Genomic DNA, 26,498 nt, shown 5'->3' with positions numbered 1-26,498 from the left:
TTTCTGCCACTTAAATATATACTTTAAACATTGTATTGTGTGGATTTGATTAGTAAACAATGGGGAATTCATCTCGGATCTTGACTGTATCCAAAATATTTTAATATTTGCTGTGTATCTAGGCCTGTCACGATAACACATTTTGAAGTATGTAGTACATACAGACAATAAACAATACTTTTGAAATCAAACCATGAAGCAGAATTATCCTCCAAAAAGTATTCTAAATGTACACTATTGTTAAAAAGTATAAGCTGCAATAAATAAATAACTGAAAGCAATACTTTAGTACCATAGTTAGTTTGTGTCTATAATGAATCACAGATGTTCTTAATTCAACCTTCTGCAGTTCAAATCTCATCATAGTACAGAAAAAAGCAAAAGCATCCATGATAAATACTGACCCCCAAAAATCATTGTTCCATCTGTCATGTATTGGACAATAAGTCAATATAGTAATTATCATGACATGCCTATGTGTATCCTAGGTGAACCAATTTGATTTGCTTTGTTCAAATACCAAGGACTTCGATCTCAAGGGTTATGCTTTTAACTGGTCTTGTTAATAACTGAAGCAATATTGTAACTAAGAGACAGTTCGAGTTAAAATCCAAGTCTGAAGTTCTTCAAGTAAACGTCCAGTCAGTGTTTTTCAAAAAGTCTCAATAATTAGACAAAAAACAATTCTGGAGTGGTCAAAATGAGGTAATATGGTCCATTGATACTTGTGTGATTCAGGTTACAATATCATAAGAACTAAAAAACAACCAGTGTTACTATGTTACTATTAGAAACAAAATTAAGTCATGTTAATTAATCTATAATCCAATATAGTCTGGCTGTCCATCCATCCATCCATCCATTTTCTTCCGCTTATCCGGGGCCAGGTCGTGGGGGCAGCAGTCTTAGCAGGGACTCCCAGACTTCCCTCACCCCGGACACGTCCTCCAGCTCCTCCGGTGGGACCCCAAGGCGTTCCCAGGCCAGCCGAAAGACATAGTCCCTCCAGTGTGTCCTGGGTCTTCCCCGGGGCCTCCTCCCGGTGGGACATGCCCAGAACACCTCCCTCGGGAGGTGTCCAGGAGGCATCCTGAGCAGATGCCCGAGCCACCTCAGCTGGTTCCTCTCAACGTGTAGGAGCAGCGGCTCTACTCCGAGCTCCTCCCGTGTGACCGAGCTCCTCACCCTATCCCTAAGGGTGCGCCCGGCCACTCTGCGGAGGAAACCCATTTCAGCCGCTTGTATCCGCGATCTTGTCCTTTCGGTCATTACCCAGAGCTCATGACCATAGGTGAGGGTAGGAACGTAGATTGACCGGTAAATCGAGAGCTTCGCCTTCCGGCTCAGCTCCTTCTTTACCACAACGGACCGATACAGCGACCGCATCACTGCAGATGCTGCACCGATCCGCCTGTCAATCTCCCGCTCCATCCTTCCCTCATTCGTGAACAAGACCCTGAGATACTTGAACTCCTCCACTTGGGGCAGAGACTCACCACCCACCCGGAGAGAGCAAACCACCTTTTTCCGGTCGAGAACCATGGCCTCGGATTTGGAGGAGCTGATTCTCATCCCAGCCGCTTCACACTCGGCTGCAAACCGCCCCAGTGCCTGCTGCAGGTCCTGGCTCGAAGAAGCCATCAGGACAACATCATCTGCAAACAGCAGAGATGAAATCCTGTGGTTCCCAAACCAGGCCCCCTCCGGCCCCTGGCTGCGCCTAGAAATTCTGTCCATAAATATAATGAACAGAACCGGTGACAAAGGGCAGCCCTGGTGGAGTCCAACATGCACCGGGAACAGGTCTGACTTACTGCCGGCAATGCGAACACAGCTCCTGCTCTGGTCATACAGGGACCGGACAGCCCTTAGCAAAGAGCCCCGGACCCCATACTCCCAGAGCACCCCCCAAAGGACACCACGAGGGAAACGGTTGAATGCCTTCTCCAGATCCACAAAACACATGTGGACTGGTTGGGCATACTCCCATGAGCCCTTGAGGACCCGATGGAGAGTATAGAGCTGGTCCAGTGTTCCAAGACCAGGACGAAAACCACACTGCTCCTCCTGAATCCGAGGTTCGACTATCGGTCGGATTCTCCTCTCCAGTACCCTGGAATAGACCTTAAAGGGAAGGCTGAGGAGTGTGATTCCCCTGTAATTGGAACACACCCTCCGGTCCCCCTTCTTATACAGAGGGACCACCACCCCGGTCTGCCATTCCACAGGTACTGTCCCCGACCGCCACGCGATGTTGCAGAGACGTGTCAGCCAAGACAGTCCCACAACATCCAGAGACTTGAGGTACTCAGGACGGATCTCATCCACCCCCGGAGCCTTGCCACCGAGGAGCTTGCCAACCACCTCAGTGACTTCAGCCAGGGTGATGGACGAGTCCGCCTCTGGGTCCCCAGTTTCTGCTTCCTCCTCGGAAGACGTGACAGTCTGGCTGTCACTTGTGATTTTATAAAACTTCCCACAATAATCTAACACTACATTTTGATTTTGACACCTCAAACTAAATTGAAGATGATTTCCTGTGCTGACAGAATGGAAAACAAATTAAAGACTTACTGAAGAAAAAAAAAAAGTTCTACTTCTAATCTCACAATTATCAATGAAGGTTTCCATTTAGTTCCCCCATCACTTATCGAATGCACTTCTTGCCAGTGTCATTCAATCATTAACTTCCATGCCTGGCAGAAACAATTAGAGCCATGTTGAAACGCATACAGTTCAGTTGGTAAGCACATATAAAGTTATGGATCTGAACTGCACAGCCTCAGTCTCTACAGGCCTGGACTGTTTTTTGGAGGTTTTCATCTTTCAAAACACTCATTAAATATGGCACAATCACACCACTGCTAATATCCGGGATGCTGCTGTTACACTTGAGGGGGCAAAATATGTAAAAAACAATCTCAATGCTGTGTCAGAACCAATACACAAATGATGCTGACAAGTTTATTTTGGGTCAATGAGTTTTTTGTACTCTGAAATTACTTGAAAAATGGGATGATGAAAATGTGCTGCAATATAAAGACATTAACCTGTATTTCGTCATTTCTACAGTTCTGGCTGTTGCATTCAAAAACACTTCGCTGTGAAATGTATCTTCCATAAACTGGCAATTGGTCACAGTCTTTACTTCCTCAGGCCCAAAGATGCTCGGTTAGGCTCCAAATTACTTCAAAAGAGTAAACGGAAAGAATTGTGCACTTAAAATTGTGCATATAACCACATTAGAGCTGCAAGATTAATCGCAATCACAATTTGAAAGGACGCAATTAGCATAAAAACTGCAAACCCTGTGCAAACATGTTTTGAAATGTGCATTGCATTTGTTTGTCAGTTCATATTTAAGTCTTTCTGTCAATTCTCCAAGACACAAAATGCTATTATTAAACGTAATAAATCTAATCACTATCCCAATTTTTCCCAAATCGTTCAGCTCTACCACATAATTTTTTGTGGATTGGTTCTTTTTGGCTGCTATATGTAAGAACAGTGGGATAATTGTTCAATATTTCTTTTTAATTATGAGAGGAGAAAATATTTTGTTACATTACTACATTCGCTTATGCTTACAATAACAACACAAAGAACTGAACTGATCTAACCATTGCATAATAAGTACACATTAACCATACTGACTGCCCTCTACTGGACTTTTCAATATATTAAATTAAACTTTTATCCACATAAAAAGAATTAGAAAAGCACCCATGATCAAAGATGAAAACTCCTAAGCGCAAATGTCCTAATGTTGGGCCTTCAATTATTTCCATAAACCTGAACCACGTTTTTGAAGTACACCTGTTTCCTTTGATTCAGAGAGAAATTAATTTTACGTTTTAAATCTTATAACTGAGCGGAACCCGAGCTTTTAAACGCAACTGTGTGACGATAAACAACATAAAATGAGGAGAAAGAGACTGAGGATTTATGATTTACATCCATTTCAAACACAGTAGATGATAAGTGAATAGTAGTTGCTCTTACATTCTTTGGTGTTGGCAGGTGCATTTTGGCAGGAGTGGCACACCATCCCATACAGGTTTCTAGGTCTATTCTCCAACATGTAATACCTAGGAAAGAATAAAAAGTCAATTAGTATGATTTGATTCATAAAAAGATATAATGTTGCTTAATAATGGGAAATGACAGCGTCTCATTGGTTAAAGTGTTCCTCCATCAATCCAAAGTTTTACTCTTGGAACCTCGCATGGACCATCGCGTACTGTCTTGGGCAAGATACTTCAACTGTCTTGCCTCTGGTGTTAATGCGTACTGGTGAATGAATGAGACTGTGTTTATGAGAGAGTGAACGCAGGACAATGAATGGAAATCAGCCCATGGTACAGCTACAAACCGGTGTCTTTAAATTATGTATGCAACAACAAGCACTGTCTCGGCCAAATAAACAAATATTACAGTTTCGGGTAGGGGCACAAAACATCAATATTAAATGTGTATAAGAACCTTTTTTCACCAAAGCAAAGTAGCAAAGTAGCTAAAAGAAAAATAGTCTCCAAAGTGTAAACAGTATTAATATGTAATTTAATCTTGACAATGTAATACTCCATATCCATATGTAAAGACACTTGCAGATCCCATAAAACTAAACATGATGAGTAATTTGGCTTTTAAAATGACTATGATGGATCTAAATCTATCCCAATCTGAATACATGATATGATGAGAGGGATCATATGTGTGTAAATCCAAGTTCAGATCTGATGGCACTCATATGGGGTGAAAAGTTTGACTCAAAGATAATTACTGTCCTAAGGCACAAAGCAGAGCATGGTACATGGAGCAACAAGGAGCAGCAGAGTCGAGTCTCTAAATGGTTTTAAGTGGTTTTAAATCATTTTGATGAGCAGAATTTATGTGGGCAATATGATAAGGGCTATAGATATGCATAACACTTCTCCAACATGTTGGAGCCAATCTCAAGGAAGGTTCATTAAATAAAGAATTTGGAAAATGGCAGAAAAATACATAGGAGTTTTTTGCCATATTGTAAAATGATATTTTGAAGGATTATGCTTATTTCACTGTTCAGACATTTAACCCCGTAGCATCTACATTTCAGATGTAAATAATAGTAGAAATTGTCAGCCTCAGGTATATTTATAGTATATAGACATTACGTAGCAAGGTAAAAGAAAAATTCAAATACTGCATACTAGCTAGCAAGAATGCTCATAGATGTGAGCGCACCCATTAGGGGCCTGAATGATTATGCCAACTATGACTCAGGCACAGTTTACACTTACTGTAGCTTATTACACCTAGCCTACAAAAAGGAACTCTAAACAAACAAGTGTGTTAGTTTAAGTGTAGCTAGCGCCTCTCTTCAGATAGACATAAGGCAGTGTCCTCCAGTAACCTGGCCAGAACTGAAGAAGTTGCTTTAATGAGCAGCGAAACGTCTTTACTCCAACAACTTTTTGTCCCATTGACAGGTTTGAATTTTTCATTTATTACGGATCATACCTGGACAACTGAGACAGACATCATGTAGCAAGCAATTTTGCATTGACTTTATTCTGCACTGCCATCTGAATATGGTGAATACAGCCAGAATAAACGGGGGCAGTAGTAGTTTATTTATGTACCCTTTATTTAACATGAAGAGTCCCACCCAAGGGAAACCTAATAATGCAGACATGAATAAATCGTAAAGTCTAGGGCCTTCTTGCTGTGAGTAATAAGTGCTAATAGTTGTAACATTGTGTTGCCCATGTACTTCATTGGATAACATTACCATTGACTGGTTCTAACAATAAAAAATTACAAACTAGTACATTTACAATACAATGAATGGACCACAGATCAAAACCACACAAAAATGCACAATGAGGTTGAGATTAAAGAAGAAAAGGTTTAAACATTCAACATTGTCTACATGAAGACTTCCCAAAGATTCTACTAATTTGAGCAACTTCCTCCCTCTGCAATAAATATGCCATCCATCTTTCGGGCATAACCAGTTGCACATTTTCATCTGACAAAGAGGAAATGAAAGGGTTTATATAAAAAAGAAAGCAATGCATCTTGGGAAGGTGTGATGGAGATGAGACAGGACAAGATCTGGGAACATTTTGGTGTTCCTGGTTGACTCAGTGTCATTGCAGTAACATGGAGAAAGGAATTAAGTGTATTTTCAGCACAACGGACAAAAGCATGAAAGAAATTGAAGAACAGGGTGGTCCAGTTCTACGCAGCCTGGTAATGTTTAATGAAATTAGCTTTGCAGATTTGAAAAACATTATATCATTAAGTAGAATTCACTTGTTGAAAACTAAATTGTTGCCAGTGGTTTTAGGTCAATGTATTGCTCAGCATTTGAAATCAGTGGGGAGTCAATATGAATTATTTATAAAAGAGTAGAAGTAACTCAAGGACACAGACAGTGTACAAGTTTCTAGGCAAATCAAAATATTAAAATCATACAACTTCCTGAACTTATAGTGTTTATATCTGTTGTATCCTACCCAGGCAAACAGGGCCCACACTCTGCATCACTCTCTGGGGTGCCTGCTATGAGCACTGTCGCTCTATAGAGGGCGTCGCAGTCCTTGTGGCGTCTGCAGATCTCGTACTTCCCTTTGGAGTATTTCCCCTGGGGACACGGCACACATGTGAAGTCCTCATCTTTCACGCCATATCCACACGTCTGCAAAACACGCCCACAACAGAAGCTTTATTAGTCCCATTGTAACAATATGACTCACACCAATAATCAGCTATTAAATGAACTGTTTATGACTAATATGTTGAAGCAAATCCAACACAAGAGGACATTTGGCCTCATGCTGTGCCCAGTCAATCTGGTATTACCATTTTGTAAAATGTTGTAACAGATGCACATGTGCGATGAATGCCTGGTAGTGTTCAAAACGACCAACTACTCATTTCACTTAATAAGAATCAATCTCCTCACAAATGCATCTGGTTTCCATGCTTTTGGCGCATTACATTGACTTTCATTAATTTCCTGGAGAGTGATTCTAAACTTAACTATAGTTAGTACTCACCTAACCAAAACCCAAACCTTAACCAATTTAACCCAAATTCTACATTTAAACCATGTTATTGAACTATTAAGGATTAACACTGTTGGGGACTTGATTTTTGGCCCCCATGAATTGAATGTGTATACAGACTGTAGTCCCCACAATGTGTTAAATACCCAGCCATGCGCCCACAAATATGTTCTTTCATCTTGCATTTCTTTCCTGCTTTCATGTGTCTATTAAAACAAGCCTATGCTACAATCTGCATGACTTTGGGCTACGGTGGAGTGACTCCCAAAGAAATATAATATTCTTCTGTATGCTTTGCCTTGACTGTTTTGATATAAAAATGGTTTTAAGCCATCAGGGATCTTGTCACCATGGGTTAAGGATAAGGTAGTGCAGACCAAAGGGATTGTAATAAGTGCAACAGAAACAGCTGTTAAATATTGTACACAATTGTGCTAATCTAGATGTCACCAGGTACATTTAGAAAGTAATAAGTAAATGACTGACGGTATTTTTTCCTCAATGCTACTATTAAGCATTAAGCATTTTTAATCACCAACACTGCTAAAACTCAATCTCTATCAACTTTAAAATGACTTAATGATCAGTTGGATCTTTTGACTAAAATATTTGTCTACAGGCATTCAGTCTGTAAAAGGAATGTTTTATATAAATATAGGCTCAGCACATCCTTGGCCCATACATTTAAAGCTATACGCTCATTACCCCTCACAGTCTGCTGTGTCACTTTCTTCATGTGTGTGTGATACTTGCGTGTACTTAATGTTTACCATGGCTACAAGGAGAACACAAAGCCAGCTGTTGCCAATCTGGACTCAATATGGCCCTGTGTATCTCTGTCACAATGCACTGTCATGATGTGTGTGTGTGGGCACAGGCTCACTTCAAAACCCCACTGTCCCCTATAGTTATCTCAAGATTAAAGTGATAACTCATTCTTAAACTCAAAGATGCACTTGTGCAGGGAAAACCTCAGAAATGCATGGATTACAGAGCCAGGATCAGACAGAGCAGGTGAAAGTACAGAGGACTGCCTTCATCCCATTGATAAATTGTCTTTCATCATGTCTGCTCAGCTCATAAATACTGGAGTTATAAGTACAGAGATGGACTTTGTGAATAGACTTGTAAAGATAGTGAATATAAATTGCGTAACAGATATAACAATAATTCATGTTACCTGAATGAAAAAAAAAAGGTATTGAATGGGAAATTAGGCTTACATGAAGAAAGATAGCCTGTAGTCTCTGTAAATGAGCTCAATCTATACTTCAGAACTTTAGAGGAGTTTGAGTATTAATTTAACAATAGTAATTATGATATTTATAATTACTCCTTGTGTGGTGTATTTCAAGTGAATTTAACATGGGAACCAAGCTTGGATTTGTTACATGTATCTTAAAATCTTGAAATGATTACCGGTAAATATTTTTGAACATAAACATGTAGGTTGCATTAGTAGTTGATGAATTCTAAACATGTTTTCAGGGTGCTAGCTTGACTATCCACCACCAAGTTAGATCTGAACTTGATGTCGATGAAGCACAAAAATAAGAAAATCAATCAAAGTTGTAGTTCCATGACCTTGAACTAACTCATCTGCACTCTCTAAGTCCTATCTCACAGTGTCTAGTAAAGATGCAAGAATGTTTGTACTTGTCTAGAAAAACATAAACTCAAATCATGGGGTGTAATAATTCATTTTGGTGCGTGTCTGTGTGGGGCGGGTGTGGCACCCCAGGGTGTCCACTGAAGCGTTTCTGTTTTCTTTGGCTGACGGCAGACAGACTGACTGGGACTACTGCTGCGGTGCACTGTAATGCGCTGTAATGCATACCTTCACATCTAAGTCAATGAGCACAATAAAGCAGAAGAAATTGTGCATTGGGGATTTAGACACACTTCACTTTGCAGCAATGCATGTGCTCTGTGTGAGGTCCAGGCATGGGGTCAGATGTTTTTCAAGGTTATAAATAACAATGCAGGGTCATTTTAGCACAAAGAGAAAACATATACAAGAATCATATATAATAATATCAATGCACTCGTCTCTCGATTATGAACACATAATTTCATGATCTTTTAATTAAATGTTCTTTTAAAGGGGCATTATATAACTCTACTGGTAGCTGGTCAGTTGCCAGTTTGTGCATCTCACCATTAAAGATTTTATTTTTAGTTTTAACATTATGATTATTGTGAGAACTTATTCATAGACACCATGACCAGAAACAATGAAATTTTTCATTCATATAGTGTAATAATCGCCTATAGTATGTGATCAGCTTTAGGAAATGAAACTTAAAGAAAGAAGTTTATAGTTTCTTACAGTACTTTTCAGTTTTAGGGAATATAGACTGGATTTAAATTACTGCTGCTTGTTTCTAAAATTGTCATGATTATTATATTTTTTTGTTTATATGCTGATTTAACCCAGTAAACTACTCACCATATGCGGCTCTTGTCCTGGCTGGCACTGCGGACACGCCTGGCAGCTGTTACTGGTCTGGTTGAAGAACTCATATTCTCCGCAGCTGGAGTACTCTGCGCTGGCGAACATACAACACACCTGGAGAGAGATGAGGGTCAGGCGGTGAGGGCCGGACAAGGTAAATGAGGCGAAACACTATAGGTTTATGATGAGGGCGGCTATCAAAAAAAATGATATTTGTCAGAAAAGTATGATGGTTTATATGTTGAACTGTACTTTTTTTTGATTGTTGAAAATAATTGACAGCAGTAGTTGTAGTGATGCTTTAAACAAACCTCATGGTAAAAGAAGTGATTAAAAGTAGCTCTAGTAAATTTAATTGTTTAATCAATCTCAAAAGCTATAGAGTTATAGCAGTTGTAATTATTGCTGCAAGAAATTAAAATCATAGTGGTAGTAGTAGCAATTCAAGTTGTAAAATGTTGTATCATTTGAATATTATATACATATTGTTTATACATGACATGTGTGCCATTGACCACAGTAATAACAGCCTGCGGTTTGTGTACCCAACCAAAATCATTAAAATAACTATCTAAAGACCACAATAATAGGAGCAAAAATGAGAGTGTGTCTAACTATCTCCATCTTTACCCCCTGCTGTTGAATATCATTCCATTGTTTTGTATTCATTTAAACTTCTCATAATAATGCTCACAGTTTGAGTAAATATATGCAAATGGCTCTGCCAGATCATAACAAACTCTCTTTAAACTTATACACAAGCGCTTGAGGCAAATAGTTTAACAATGTGCATTCACAATACAAACATTTCACTTTCTTGGTATTTACCAAAACAAATTAGTACTTTGAAGAACCGTTTAACTAATAAAATAGGATAGTAGTAGTAGAAGTAGTAAGATCAATGGTATTTGTTGTCGTTTTTGTTGTGTGGTTATAAATCATGCAATTTTCTTACATATCTATCAAGCCTCCTTTCACCTAACCTTCCACCTGGACATTTCCTGAGCAGCAGTACAATTATTTTGAACAAAATTGCTATCTATAATCTAGCCTTTTCCTTATAGTCCAAATCGAGTTTGAAATCTTGGTATTGTAACAACACTATTTGGAAAGAAAGATAACATCATGTTTTCTTTTTCCGTCCCTTTCCCAGAGCCTGAAATGTCATGAAAACTTCAGATGTATTCAGTTGTCAATCAAAGCAAACACAATACAATTAGTAGTAGTAGCATTTCCTGAGATAGCAAAGTGACTAGATTTGGTACATTACTTAATCTCAAATCTTGCTATTATGTAGTAAAGAGTAGTAGTAAATATTTTGCAATAGACTTGAATCATTTATGTTTCCATTCCATAATTTACATATCCAGCCACCCTGCAAATTGATTTGCTTGTTTTAATGTGTAAAGTCAATATGTATTTGTGTGCATACAGGTCGTGTGTCGGCCTGTACATGCACATGGTGACTGATGAGGAAAAAGCAGAGAGGGGCCGGGCTAAAATGGGAATGCTGCCAATGAGGTTTCAACATCAAAACATGGATAGCGAGATTCTCTGCTAGATTTTATACATAGATTATATGCCTATGTTAAAAAATAAATAAATAAAAACTCAATAGTTGACTAATTGGTACAAGTGCAGCCAAGTTGTGCAAACTGCTGGCACTTAATAGCTAAGGTCTGCACGATCCAATGCCAAAAACTGAGATAAATGTGGTTGCAAAGAACATTATGGAGCTATTAAGAGTTTTGGGTTAAGATAAAAAGTGAAGCAATGGTTATAATAGCAGCAACCTTAACTCCGACGTCAATGAGGGGTCAATAGTGGCTTTAAGTAGCAGTTGATTAGTATTTGCATTGGTACAGCAGCTATTATAGCAGTAGACGTTGTAGTGTTGGTAATAGTAGCAATACTGGTGGTTGTAGCTTGCAAGAAGTACCTCTGCATCAAAATGAGAACTATCAACAACTTTCACATTAGTTGCAGAAGCAGAAATGGTGGAAATTACTGCTATTGTACTAGTGCAATTATTAAAATTTGTAGCAGCAATATTAGTGGTAGTAGTAATAGTAGAAATAGCATCAGCTGTAGTACTGTGAGTAGTAGTAGTACTTAAGAACATAAAGTAATTAACTATACATACCAATAAAGAGGACAGGAAGACAGAATTTTTCCGGCCCCTCCTTTCTGACATTTTGGCGTCTTCTTCCTTTGAACACAAACAAAACAAAGAGTTATTCATTTATTCGCTCCCACTGTGAATAATTAGCACTTAAATCTTTCCAACAATTTTAAATTACGAAACATCCCATTCGCGGATAGGGATGCATTCCTGCCAACAGTAGTGCTGCAGCTCTCACCGTGTGTGGCCCTGATGCGTTCACTGCCCCGTTAAATATCACGTCATCCACAATAAAGCTATAATAGGCAGCAGGGCGGACTGGGGAGCTAGCTCATACCTGTGAAAGCACCGCTGGCTAACCTCTGTCTCAATAATACCAGCACCTAATAATGTTTAATTATAATATCTTTGTTATATTTGTCTGACACAGCACTCAGGCCAAACTATGTCAGTCATGCTGTCAAAGATAGAAAGGAACCATTTTACTACAAAATAAGTTGTGTATTTTTTATAAATTCTGTATAGCATTTACACGTCTTTGTTCATTGTTAAAGTAACGATCCATTCCATCGCTCTGAAACCCATGGTTAGTGCTGTCATCATCTGTCAATCATAGAAGTAATATTTGTAGTAGCAATAATGGTAGTTTTGTATGTTCTATTATCCACCAATTTGTCAACTTGAGAAAATAACAATATCTACCTCTTATTATCAACATGACAAAGCTACATTGGGTATTTTATTTTCAATCAAAATTTCCAAAGTTTTAACAATCTTGTCTCTACGGCAGATTAATGTAGTGGTTGTTGGGTAAACAATTATAAAGTCTAACTGTAGTTTATTTGCTTTAGCAACCATCCAGAAATATTCACCATCTTGCTCCAAAATAGCATCTTAAACACTTTGGCAAGATATCTGAAGGGTGTTAAGCTATAAAATCCTTGGCAGCTCACAATTATAAAGGTGTGTGTCAAGAAGAGATTTTTGTATTGTTCACAAGCTGTAAGATGATTTTCCAATGGATATAGCTGAATCAATGTTCGTTTACCTTCAACACTGAGGTTAGTGTAACCACATGTAAATTGGGTTAGCTTCAGTGAGGTAGTGCAGGCTGTGATTGTGTTTACCTTGACCAAAGCGAGAGTGAGGGCCCAAAGTGTAAATAATGTCGTCATTGTAATTGAAAGGAAAAGCACTGGTTTAGCTCCTCATTCTAAGCAACGTAAGTTGTATAAAACTTTTATAAATAGTACATCAATAAGCAGAAGAAACTGTAACTGGAAATACGTATTTATGTTACGAAACTTGAATGCAAGATGACAACTAAACTATTGCTACTAAATAATGCTACTGCTGCTTATAAAACTACTCTTAAGCCTACCACTAAAACTGCTGCATGCTTGTCATTGTTATTTAGAAATACATGGACATATTAAATAGTTATATATGTATTTAATAACATTTTATTATTAAACTGTACATAACATTCACGGTTCAAGTGTTTAAAAATGCAATGGACGTGGTGTAGTGAGTGTTTTCACTGGAGAACCGTATGATCTAAAAAGTATGTTGTAATAGCTATGTTCTTGACTTTTTATTTCCAATTATTATTCCTACTAAAATTCTGTATAACCCCACATTTTATTGCCACTAGTAAAAATCAATACGACGTGATCTAATTTTGTACCAAGCTATGTAATCGTGTTTTTTCTTTAACCATAAATGTCAAATAATTACAGTTTGGTTGGCCTCTTGGGTTGCATGCCATGGAGAAATGCAAACCACTTTTCATACTTGTCTAATGCCCCTTCCTTTGAAAAAAAATATACTTTAGGCCCATTGCTGTGTTTATAGCTCAGAGTCATGGACAAGCCCAAAAATGCACCTCACAATCACACAGTGTAGTAAACGTAAACACGTACACACGTGTAATTACTGTTATTCAGAGCATTCTGACTGAAATACTTTGACTGCTAATTACCACATAGCACAGTGAGGTAAGCAAATATTAAGAAAAAAGTGAGATAATAAGGTACAGTGGACATTGAGGTACAAGATGGTTTCATTCACATTTACCGATTCTGATTAAAAAGATGAGTGGGTTTGGTTTTATGGCTCAATGGTGAGGTAATTTATCCATACAGATTGGAGTAACTGCAACTTGTATAACCTGTTTGTCAGTGGTACAATCCCTGCATGGACCATTACACACTACTGTTGTGTCCATAAGCAAGACACTACATTACTTTTTATTAAATATAAAATAAAATGTGGTGTGTGACTAAATAACTGGTAGTGATCAAGAATGCCATTCACGCAGATTGTCAGCCACATCTGCGATATTGACAAATGTTTTATTATTATCATTTTTAGTATCTCGATTATGATTATGATTATCCAACCAAAATAAGAGTATGACTTTATGTATTGATGTATTAACTGAAGTTTGAATATTAGAGAAATGTAAAATTACCTGCACTAAAGTTTTATTAATTTTCATCTTTTAATCAGCTCTCTTTTGCAGCATTTTCTATTATAAACAATGCACCTGATAATAAAATGCTACATATCTTCAAAACAACATACAAAACATTATTAATTTCGATAATCTGCCCACTTCAAGCTACAAGCATAAGGAGCGAGTGAAATGATCCTTTCTTTTTCTCGCTTCTCAAACCTGTATAAGATAACTGTAGTAGAAATCAAACTTTGAATATCCTGAGGTGATGTTTGGTTCACTTTTCAGAAGCACAAAACATTCATTGATGGTTGAAATTACCCAATAGCCTTAACCTCAGAGTAAATCCACTGGTTTTGAAATAAGCCTATATTCAGCCTTGACAGATAGCCCCTTAGGACACACAACTTTAATAGAGCACATTATAGGCGCTAAACTCTCTGTCTTAAATCTTAAATTGTTGGGCATATCAAAGCACATATGTACGCTGTGAAGACAGGAAGAAACCGCTGCCATGATTTCACATTATCAGAGGTCAAAATCAGTCTGTCTCCTGATTCCACTCTTCCATTGAATGCTTCTGAATGTGAATCCCTCCAGGCTCAATCCTGTTTAATTATAGCTTCCACACAAGAGCCACACAAATACAAAGGAACATACAAACACTGATTTATGTACACTTGAAAACCTATAGTGCAATATCAGATTTAAATTTGGTAAGAGAAATTGTGTTTTCCAAGTGGTAACATAAGAAAAAACATAAAAAACATCAGTTACTTGACATTTTGATGTATTCCCAAGCAAGGTCAAAGCTGCCCTGAGGCAAAATAAAGGCAGTGTGGCTGGCTGTTAATATGCATTTATCCGACGAGCCTCTCAGACCAACGCAATACACGCTCCAAGCTACAATGACACCTTCTCTGGCCCAAAGACACAACTACAATAATGCTAAAAGCGGGAATCTTGGCAAATTTGGCATTAGTAGGTAAGCATCTCTAACTAAGTTTAATTTTTCAGTTTGTTTATATTGCATTATTTCATTTAGTTTAATCTTAATCCAAAGGCATATTCTGTGGTTTGGACTTCTATTCAAATTTTTGTTGTCAATACTGGTAAGGATTTTATTTACATTTTGAACACGCTGTACCTGCAAGTAAGATAAAAGCTTTGCAAGTCAGGAAATGTATCCTTGCCAAATGGCTGTGGACCCTCTGGGCTTCTCATTATGGGGTTAAAGTGAATCTACCTCGACAGCGCTGCGTTTGAAGACTCCTGTGTCTCTGTGCTCCTCTTTCAAGCCTTCGTCTGTCTCCAGACCCCACCTCTCTTTGTCAGGGCAGGTCTCACATGAAAGTCAGCTCCAGTCTTCTGCCCCTCCAGGTAATAATCTTCTAACGAACACATAATCTACGATAAATAAGTCTTCTGTGTATAGCTGTTTCATTATTGACTAAGGCTCAGAGCAGCAGAGGGGAGAAAGAAGGGAGTTTGATGTACTTTTAACCAGTTAGATTTCACCATATAAAACATTTGCATCGTTTAGGTGTATGGATGTAGAGGTGAAGTACATTTACCTGGAGTGTTCCATGAGATGGCATTACATTTTCTCATTCTTGCATTTTATCCAATTACAGATGTTTATTCTTACAAATGCATAGATCTGACATAGAACTTGGCCTAGTGATGTCACCTGTCTGTGTCCATGGAGACAAATGCCATACAGTGGAACATTCAAGACAAACTAATAACATCTCATTTTAAATGAAGTATATTCAAGGAGTTTTGTGAACTTCTTGCAAGGCTATCATGTCTAAGCACTACAAATCAAAAGACCAAGCTATCTTCCTCCTTTTCATCTGACATTCATGCATTTAAATTCAAAGTCATTTCCAATACAACATTCCAGAAATCCGTTCTTAAAACACTGATCAAAAACTTCCGACATCTTCTGTCAGTAACTTGGCCCAAACAGACTATTTAAATGCTTTGATCTGGGGCAGCATCCAGATACAAACTTCAAAGACATTTAAGTTGGTATTGATATGAAATACTTTGTAACTGACAGGTAAAATGATATAGATTAAGTCAAATGTCACAGGGACCCCATATTTTAAAAGAGGGTTCAGGCTTCTGCATGGAAATTCCCATAGACCACCTTAAAGATGGCAGTGTTAGCTTTTTGAAAGTATTGTTTTAGCACAGAGATGTGACATGTATTTTATATTTTTAGATGCTAATTGTTCACAAATACATGGGAACATCCATCCATTTTCTTCCGCTTATCCGTGGCCGGGTCGCAGGGGCAGCAGTCTAAGCAGGGACACCAAGACTTCTCTCACCCCGGACACGTCCTCCAGCTCCTCCGGTGGGACCCCAAGGCGTTCCCAGGCCAGCCGAGAGACACAGTCCCTCCAGCGTGTCCTGGGTCTTCCCCGGGGCCTCCTCCCGGTGGGACATGCCCAGAACACCTCCCTAGGGAGGCGTCCAGGAGGCATCCTGAGCAGATGCCCGAGCCACCTCAACTGGTTCCTCTCGATGTGTAGGCGCAGCGGCTCTACTCCGAGCTCCTCCCGTGTGACCAAGCTCCTCACCCTATCCCTAAGGGTGCGCCCGGCCACCCTGCGGAGGAAGCCCATTTCAGCCGCTTGTATCCGTGACCTTGTCCTTTCGGTTATTACCCAGAGCTCATGACCATAGGTGAGGGTAGGAACGTAGATTGACCGGTAAACCGAGAGCTTTGCCTTTGGACTCAGCTCCTTCTTTACCACAACGGACCAATACAGCGACCGCATCACTGCAGATGCTGCACCGATCCACCTGTCAATCTCACGCTCCATCCTTTCCTCACTCGTGAACAAGATACTTGAACTCCTCCACTTGAGGCAGAGACTCACCACCCACCCAGAGAGGGCAAACCACCTTTTTCCGGTCGAAAACCATGTCCTCGGATTTGGAGGAGCTGATTCTCATCCCAGGCGCTTCACACTCGGCTGCAAACCGCCCCAGTGCCTGCTGCAGGTCCTGGCTCGAAGAAGCCATCAGGACAACATCATCTGCAAACAGCAGAGATGAAATCCTGTGGTTCCCAAACCAGACCCCCTCCGGCCCCTGGCTGCGCCTAGAAATTCTGTCCATAAATATAATGAACAGAACCAGTGACAAAGGGCTACCCTGGCAGAGTCCAACATGCACCGGGAACAGGTCTGACTTACTGCCGGCAATGCGAACACAGCTCCTGCTCCGGTCATACAGGGACTGGACAGCCCTTAGCAAAGGGCCCCGGACCCCATACTCCCAGAGCACCACGAGGGACACGGTTGAATGCCTTCTCCAGATCCACAAAACACATGTGGACTGGTTGGGCAAACTCCCATGAACTCTCAAGGACCTGATGGAGAGTATAGAGCTGGTCCAGTGTTCCACGACCGGGACGAAAACCACACTGCTCCTCCTGAATCCGAGGTTCGACTATCGGTCGGATTCTCCTCTCCAGTACCCTGGAATAGACCTTACCGGGAAGGCTGAGGAGTGTGATTCCCCTGTCATGTACATGGGAACATGACTGAAATAAATAGTATGGATGAAATTCGTGCCTAATCTGGAAAAAGTTCACTTGAAACAGTGTATTACATAATTGATTGTGTCACAAGTGACCTGATATTAACCTTGTTCCTCCATTTATGGCTACAAGTAGGGCTGGGCGATTACTTGAATTTTCATTGAGATTCAGTTTTTGATGGTCAATATTCTTGGGTCTTTATAATTGAGGGGTTGTCAGCCAATCCTCTCAGACTGTGGAGGAATAAATTGAACTATATATGACTATGTGGGTTAAGTATATGTTTTTATCTTCAGGAAATGTATATGGAAAATATATTTTAAATATATTTTTAAAATTTGATAAATTATTATGGGGGAAAAAACTATGATTATGTTTTTGATATCCAGCCTATATACATTAAAATGTAAACTAATTAATTAATTAAGAAATAAAATCCTTTTCATGTGTGAAACAACAGCTTTGTTTACATTTGTTTTTAATTTAAATTGAAAATACAATGATGAGCATGGACAATTACGCATTTCAACACTGCTATCACCGAAGTCCACACACTCATCAGTGTGGTTTGTTTTAATTAAGTTCTGTGCCTCAGGACCAGAGCTCCAGTCTCCAGTCTCCTATTACCTTCATGTCATTGAGCTCCACAGCTTTCCACCATCAGTGTTTAACTCATAATAGATATTCATTAGGACTTCTCTAATGACTTCCTGATTAACTAATGGGCCAATCAGTGGGCAGGGAGTGCAGCCAGGAAGCAATGCATGAGGCCACGGGAATGAGCTAACAGGATGCTTTGCGGTCGCCACTGCAGCTCTTCATTTTGATCACAATTAAACCAAAGCTTTTTCTAACAAAGAAATGTGGCTTGAATTAGAATGGGCCCATCTTTACAGTTTAACAAATTCCTTCTTGTCTTTTTCTTTTTTTCACAGTTTACTAGTTATTCATTATGCCAAAAGTGAATACATTTATACAGAATTGGTTCAGAATTTGTTCCTTAAAGGTGCATTATGTAAAATTTCTAGATTGGGCAATGGTCTTCATGGAGATATTATTGCTGAATGTTCCACAGTAGCATTAAACTCATTGATCTCTATGGAGTCAAGCAGATGATGCAGCAATGGCCAAATTAAATTACAACACAAATCCGTGGTGAGGCGATTCTGCTCACAGCTCACACATTTCCCAAGGTATTTTAAGCAATAAAAATGCCTTTATTTTAATGAATGCAAGAAACATATGTTTAACGCCACACTATGGAGCATTCCAGACAAGACACTTGACACTTCTTGACACTAGCAGATGGAGTACCCTCATCTTCTTGAAGATGTGAGACACACCTCTACTTTGACAATGTTTAAATTAAAGCTCAAAACCGTTCTGTTTAGCTGTGATTGAAAGGTTTTTATTCTGCACTCTTCTCTTTCAGTGTGAATTTTATGATGATTATTTATGTTTGGATTTGTTTGTATTGCGATTTTAAAGTCTTTCTTATTCTGTAAAGAACTTTAAATTATTTTGTGTATGAATTGTGCGACACAAATAAACTTGCCTTGCCGTACCTTCACCGTGCACCTTTAACTGTCCCCTCGCAGCTAATGTTATATCAATTAAAAAGCCCCAAATTATGATAAAATTGTTTAGTTATTTTACTAACAGGGTAATCTATTACTTGGTTGATCCTAAAATAAGGCAGGACTCCTAGGGCTGTAAGCTGTGTAACACATGTTTAATACTCCCTTGATATTCTAGAGTGTACTGTACCCTCGGGTCCAGCCAAATAAACTTCAAATACTTCTAACTCACATCTGACAGAGGAGATGGTCATCATCAATGTCACAATACTTTATACACATATGGTTCAATGTCTACAAAGCATCACTCCAATGGGATTCGAATGAACAATGGCAGGCAGGAGAGTAACAACATACAGATTCTGATAAAGTCATGTGTGATTTAATAGCGTTTTAAAGAGTAAGGGATTATTTTCTTTAAATATGATCAAAACAAGGTGGATTTCCCCTTCATCAAGTCACTAGTCTTTCATTTCCAGCTCTTACCTTGAAACATTTTACACATAATTGCAACTTCTGAATGTTGCTGTTTGTTGCTATGCCCCCTATATTTAAAACATAAAGACCAGCTTACAGTCTGACATTACAGATATGATTTATGATTTGTGAACCTGTCAATAAGCCACGGTGGTTTCAATATGGTTAGAAGACAGGTGGGATAAGCATTTGAAATATGTGCCAAGAAAGTACTGCAATTGAGGTTAATGTATTGTGTGGAGGTAGAGTATTCTGTTCAGTTCAAAGACTTCAGTTCTACCACAAATATTATTTCAGCTTCAACTGCATATAATTTGTATGTTTTCGCACTAGTAGAACATCCGCACTGCACAGTATAGGTTAATGCTAGGTTGATAATTAGTATTTCTCAATTGCTGTATGTCTACTTTGGCATTCACAGTTGAAGTCAGGAGTTTGAGTGACAAATATAAGTTAATAAGGCTGTAGAAATATTCGAAAATAAATGTTATGTAATGCATTAAATACATCAAAACTTCATTATCAGGCCTCTACATATAAAATAATATTATCTAGTTATTTTTATCCCTGGGTTACAACTTTCCAAATCTATCTCAAGCTATGTGACTTTACAGAAACACAGCTAAGGGCTAATCTTCTGTCAATCTCTATTTAAAACCTATAAGTGTCACTGCTGAAGTTTTCTAAAGACAGTTATAAAGAAGGAATGTGCTGTTGGCATTTTTCTTCAATATGTGATATGGAGGCAGCTGCAGTGCAAAAATAGGGCTACGCTACAACTGTCAATCAAATTAGACACACGACTTTTACCTCTAGGTGTGCCAGGTTGTGTTTTTGTCATTTCTGAACAAAACTCACTGATTGAGTGATTGAGAGACAGTTTAGTCAGAGTGCGCCATCAGGGCAATGTAAGGCTACGTACATTCATCATTATCGCAACACTGGAAGCTAATGTTACAGATCTGGCATGCAAGCTTACATTTTCCCTCATTATCAAAAGAGTTTTCTATTAAAGTTGTCAAAGTTGCTGAACAGAAAACATTATCAAGGCTCAGAGCTAAATGGGGGAGAAATAAATAAGTGTAATTTGCGACATGAATGCCGTTTTTAGGTTGAATGTGAAAATAAACCTATGATTAAAGTGATGTGCCTATGGTGTTATAGATCTTTAGAAAGACGTCAAGCAGCTGGACTCCATCTAAGTATACTTTTACTACAGGGCTAATTATTGCAAATTGCAAATTATAGAGTTTTAGCGTATCAATGTAAATTAAATTGAAGAGTTAAATCCGTCTTTGGGGCAGAGAGAATTAATCACTCCAAAATTAAGACTACTGTAGTTGGAAAAATGTGATAAACTAATTGGATTAATACAATAATAATTGGGTATGCACCGATACGATACTGAATATCAAATATCAGTGCTGATTCATGAAAATTTGCTGGATTGGGTATCAGTTCTGTCATATGGGTTCAGCAAATATCCTGATCGGGCCTTCATGGACGTAATGAGACTATTTACTGATTTTAGCCCAGGATATCTCTAAGGAAATTTAATTCATACAAAGGTCTTTAGGTGTTACTAGCAGGTTAAATAACAGTTACATAACACAAATGGACTGTGTTTTGAAGGAAAATCCAATTTTCCATCATCACACTGGTATCAGTTAATATCAGATATCAGAAGCCAAAGTAGCAATATTGGTATCAGCAATGAAAAAGCTGGATCGGTGTATCCCTAATAATAATATAATATAAGAATGTATTACTTGTAGCAACTAACAGGTTTAATAAATAATAATGACAAAACTTAAGCATGAGCATGCAGACCTTCACCAAGGCACAATATGGCAATTTGCAATAATTTAAACTTGGGATTGTGGCATTTAATTTTAATTTTATTTCACATAAAACGGCAGTATTCTATGTAGAAGATCACCGTTCCTCCTCTGGCTGATGGTGGCTAATATCTCGCAATATTAATATCTGGATCTTAATCCCTAAAACACTGATGTCAAACATTCTAACAACAAATCATTACCACCATGGCAAAAACTTAAAAAGACGTTTACTAGGGATTATTTATGTAAGAAGTAAGTTTACATTCCTCACTGCATCTCATTAAAAATGTATAGAATTGAAAATGTAATGAAAAATGTTCTATTGCAACATAGCCGTCCCCTGATGTTTCATGCAGCAACTGGAATTCCCTTTTTCTGACCATCAACCAAAGTTAAAGTGCTTTGAATGTGACCATTATTTCAACTAGAAAAAACACCCCCAAATATATCTAATTGCTTAAGAATAACATTTGGTCCTGCAGATTACATGTGTGAGGCAGTGTTTATGTGTGATCTTCATTCATCTCTCTTCATCTTTTGATTGTGTTAATTACAGACTCACAGTCGGCTTCCCTCTCGTGGCACAGGAAAAACAAACTCACATCAAATGAAAGGATGTCCCGTACGCGCACACACTGGCCCATACGAATGCACACTGGCCCATACGCGCACACACACACACCTATCCCGACAGCTTTGATTCCTGCCTGCCGGTTATCTGTCTTTCATCGTCTCCTCGCGCTGATCCTTGTTCCTCTCTTTTCGTTCAGAACATAACGCTCTCCCGAGTCTGTCTCTGTCTGTGTTTACTTTGCACTCAGTGAGGAAGCAGAGCCTAAACTGAGGCCAAGAGTTAGTCAAGGCAAATTGTTAATTCTTCTAATATTGGAGGTGGAACTCTTGGCATCCAAGTAGTGGTGTACAATATCAGCAAGCACTGAATATAATGCTTTGTTTTGTCAAGGAAACATGCTTTTTCAGTTTGTCACATGCCAGAAGATTATGTTTATCCCAGTGTTGTTGTTGTTGCAATACTAAAATTTCAAAATAAATTTCAAGGACAAGGTGTTCATTAATAACATGTGCACCACTTGTTCTGACGATTGATCAAGACCATTCTCAAACTGCAAGGGAAAGCTTTTTATCAGTATCAATACCTGTTCGAATGAGTATTTTATTTCAGTAGTGGTTTAAGTATCGATAAGTATAGATTTTTTTACAACCCTAGTTTATCTTGTCAGCTTAAAATTGATGGTGAACCCTCTTGGTGTGAGGGGTTTCAGCCACTAAAATAATAACAATAAAATAATACTTATACCTTACATTTGTATTGTGTATTTATAAGCTTTATTAATGTATTTATAAAGCTTATAACTTCACATTTATAGATATATACAAGACAGGAGAAGTGTCTTGCCGAAGAACCGAACAGCAGTAGGGATGAAAATTACCTTTGGGTTGGTGGGCAAATTCTTTCTAACCACTATGCCAATATGACACTGTAAGCATATACCCTACCTAAGGCTAATTACAGATGATATACTTGCATGTTAAAACAAATGTACTCATCTTCACTTAAGATTTCATACAAATCTCAAGGCTTATGTGAAACCCTGTTGCTCTGAGCCGCAGTTTACTGTGATGTATTGATGTGGTCATGAGTTTGGGGGAATCTTCAAAGCACAAATCTTTGACAAGCCATTAAAAAGTCATGAGAGAATTTAAAGACTTACTTAGGAGACTGCAAATAGTGAGTTAACAAGACTTTTATACTAAGTCAGTGCAATCTGATGCAGGTGCAGGTCTCTAATCCTGTTATTCATCCCCATATGTGAAAAAGAACATTCAAATTTGATTGTAAACATTTTAGTTGCCAAATAGAAAGGCTGGGCATGGGCATTTTGGATAACTGGTGTAAAGATGAATGATAGTAGTGGCAGGCACCAGCTATAATACTTGTGATGTAGGAGTAGCAGCGAGTTTGCAAGTGGGGACAGTTCTTAAATGGAAAATGTTCTGTGGGGGGTGTAATATTGGGAGCAGGTTATATTATTATAGGAGCACTATGTAACTCTTTGGGGAAGTCCGATATCGGCTGGTCTCCATGGAGATGTTATTATTTTGCTTGGAAAGTTCCTTATTATGTGAATTAAATAATCAATCTCCATGGACACTAGCAGGTTTACGCCACCAGCCAAATTTACACGTCAAGATCTGTGGAGAGATAACAATGCATGTTTTTGTATTTTTGTGCAATAAAATATCTTGTAATTTTATGCTACACAGACAAAGTAAATGCAGTACTCTAGAACCTGTAGAACATTCCAGGCAAAGTAATATCTCCATGGAGACAAGCAGGTGGTGAATCCCAATGTGAAAAGTTGTGTTGTGCACCATTTAAGCTGGTAAAAAAAATTAAAAAATGCTTTCAACTTTGTCAAGAATAAAAAAAATAATAATAATTGTCTTATGGATTTGCTGCATCCAATTAGATATTCCTGATATTAACTAATGAGCAGCAACCACTCTACACCAAAATGGCAATGCATTATCCACACACCATTCTTTTTTCTCTGTTTTCACGGTGACCGAGCAAACACTATATTACATTTAAGAATTTGAAGGTAGAACAACCTTACTGAATGCATAAGGTTTAACTAAAATCCTTTGCCAAACATGTGACGCATAAATTATATAGTAAGCTAATAAGTAGAAATAACTTGACTTCCATAAGTAAACTAAATGGCATGTTAAGTCTGATGTAGACTTAGATGTGTGAAGCATTATGAAACCGTCAAGAGTTAGGAGCCTCTGGAGGGCCATAAATATTGCAATGAGGGAATGGGATATGCTGTATAGATTAGAATCAGCTGTGACATATACTATAAATCACTGCTATAAAGTTCACAAAAAACACCAGCGACTCCTTTCTTTCTGTTGGATCATGCTCCGATTAATAATAAGGTCATTGTGTAAACTCAAGTGCCGAGTGTAATGAAAGATAAAGAGAGAAATAGGCTAAGTAAACACATTATGTATTCAACTTAGAGGCGTGTGATGGCGAAGGCAAAGCTCCTACATTTTTCCCATTTTATCCCTTTAATCTCTACAGTCAATCTATATTCCTTTAGAAGATGCAGTAGTAACAGTATGTCGGGGTAAAAAAGTAGTAGTAGTAGTAGTACTAGTACAGGTGACAAGAGTAGTAATAAGAATGAGAGTGTAGTGACGGAAAAGCGATCAGGCACAACAGCAATTTTAACTTGGTTAATTTTTAACTTGGTTTTGTTCATGGTTTTCTCCAGTAGTAGTCGGGAGTATAGGCACTTTACCATGAAGAATGAGCAGTTTTGATTTTTTTTCTTCTTCTTTAGTATAGCAGTTAGAAGTGATTGTAGTAGTAATAGCAGCATCAGTTGTAGTGGTAGTGGTAGCTGTAGTAGTGCAAATGGTAAGTGTAGTGGTATAAGAATGACTGGATTAGTAGTAGTGCACAGTAGTAATTTTTACTTTTTTTTACTAAGTCAATCAATGTTTTTTTTTAATAGTAGTAGTAGTTGGATTAACTACAAGAGTAATAGGCTCTATACTGTGAAGATTAATCAACTCGTTTTTGTTTAGTATGGCAGTACTAGTAGAAGGCCTAGTATTGCAGCAGTAGTTGTAGTAGTAGCGGTGGGAGAGCTGCAGGCTTTCACTTTCTTCAACATACTTTTCCTTCACTCCTCCCTTTAATCTCCAGAAACTTCACTAATTTCTTTTGAAGATGAGTAAGAGTTTTTCTTTTGCCTTTCTATCTCCTTCTCCAAACTTGAAAGCCTTAGTGGCAGCAGCAGCGGTGCAGAGGAGAAGCGCTAGGGGCCCTGTGTGCACGAGACACAGGTAAAACAGAGAGGGAGGGGGAAAGAGATGGATTGATTTCCACCTCTAGCGGCTACAGTTCAAAGCTAAGCAGCAGACTTCAGAGGAACGGCAGGACCCGGCACGTCCCCAGCCGGGCCGCTCTGCCTGTCTGCGGGCAGGACTTCCCCCGCGGCGCAGGGGCCCGGGACAGCCAGGCGGCACCCAGAAAACAATTATGCACTGATAGACTACAAGTGTATGGGATCATAATTACCTTAGTTGACTAAACTGATACAGTACTCTCAATGATGATGCAATTAAGAAAGCTATATTAACAATGACTTTTCCAAGAATCTCAGCATAACAAGAGAGTGAAGTCAGTGTACATGCTTAAGATTCTAAACCTGGTCAAAGGTAAAACTAGTGAAGTGAAAAATAATGACACCTTGGGCTAAAAACTTTGCTTCAACATGCAGCTGATCTTTGACATATTTTCACACTTTCAGGATTTATGTTGTGTTATGTAGGCGACACACAACAGCTCTATCCTTCTGAACTTTTAGCACCAACTATTCCATTATCCTTAATAACACAACATTCAAATCTATTTTAATCATCAATTTTGATAGCCAGAACCTCAGAAAAAGTAACTGCATCAATAAAAAGACTAAAATCAAAAGGATGCACCATCACATGTGACATCTACTGATCTTGAGTAGTAAGCGTATTTAACACTGCAACTACACCAACTAACTAGGCCTACATGTAAGTGAAAAACACATTTACAAATCTCTTTCAGCTTTCTTTAGTTATTTTTTTTCCAGACCTTAACTTCATTGAAGTTTTGTTGCACATAATAAGCACTGCTGCAAGAATTTCCCCCAAGTCTTGCAGCAATCTGTCTTTACATTCCTTCTTACCTGTAGATCCGGGGGAGGCGGGCGGGCTGCTCGTCACTGTCCGCGGAACAGTGGGGGCTCTGCGGCGGGACGGTCCTCTCAGGGGTCGCCCTTCAGTCCCTAAGATCCGAGCTGGAGCATCTCACGAAATCTGTCTGAGTCCGGGTTTGTTGAACTTGTGCTACCACATGGGCGCATGTCGGACCGTGTGT

At 38.7% G+C, this 26,498-nt stretch overlaps 1 protein-coding gene across 1 annotated transcript in view; it reads right to left on the bottom strand.

Annotated features, from left to right (window-relative positions):
- Window positions 1-26,498, bottom strand: part of edar (ectodysplasin A receptor) — a 38,107-nt gene extending 11,609 nt beyond the window's left edge. Inside the window, exons 1-5 of the mRNA XM_033987145.2 lie at window positions 26,308-26,498; window positions 11,654-11,719; window positions 9,505-9,624; window positions 6,504-6,685; window positions 4,003-4,088 (exon numbers count right to left, since the gene is read on the bottom strand). Of these exons, the coding sequence (XP_033843036.2) occupies window positions 4,003-4,088; window positions 6,504-6,685; window positions 9,505-9,624; window positions 11,654-11,704 (439 nt within the window). The 5' untranslated portion in view covers window positions 11,705-11,719; window positions 26,308-26,498. The remainder of the gene's footprint in view (window positions 1-4,002; window positions 4,089-6,503; window positions 6,686-9,504; window positions 9,625-11,653; window positions 11,720-26,307) is intronic.

This window comes from Periophthalmus magnuspinnatus, chromosome 21 (assembly GCF_009829125.3).
Source record: "Periophthalmus magnuspinnatus isolate fPerMag1 chromosome 21, fPerMag1.2.pri, whole genome shotgun sequence".
Taxonomy (NCBI): Eukaryota; Metazoa; Chordata; class Actinopteri; order Gobiiformes; family Gobiidae; genus Periophthalmus; species Periophthalmus magnuspinnatus.
This window is presented reverse-complemented; position numbering and strand designations above follow the sequence as displayed.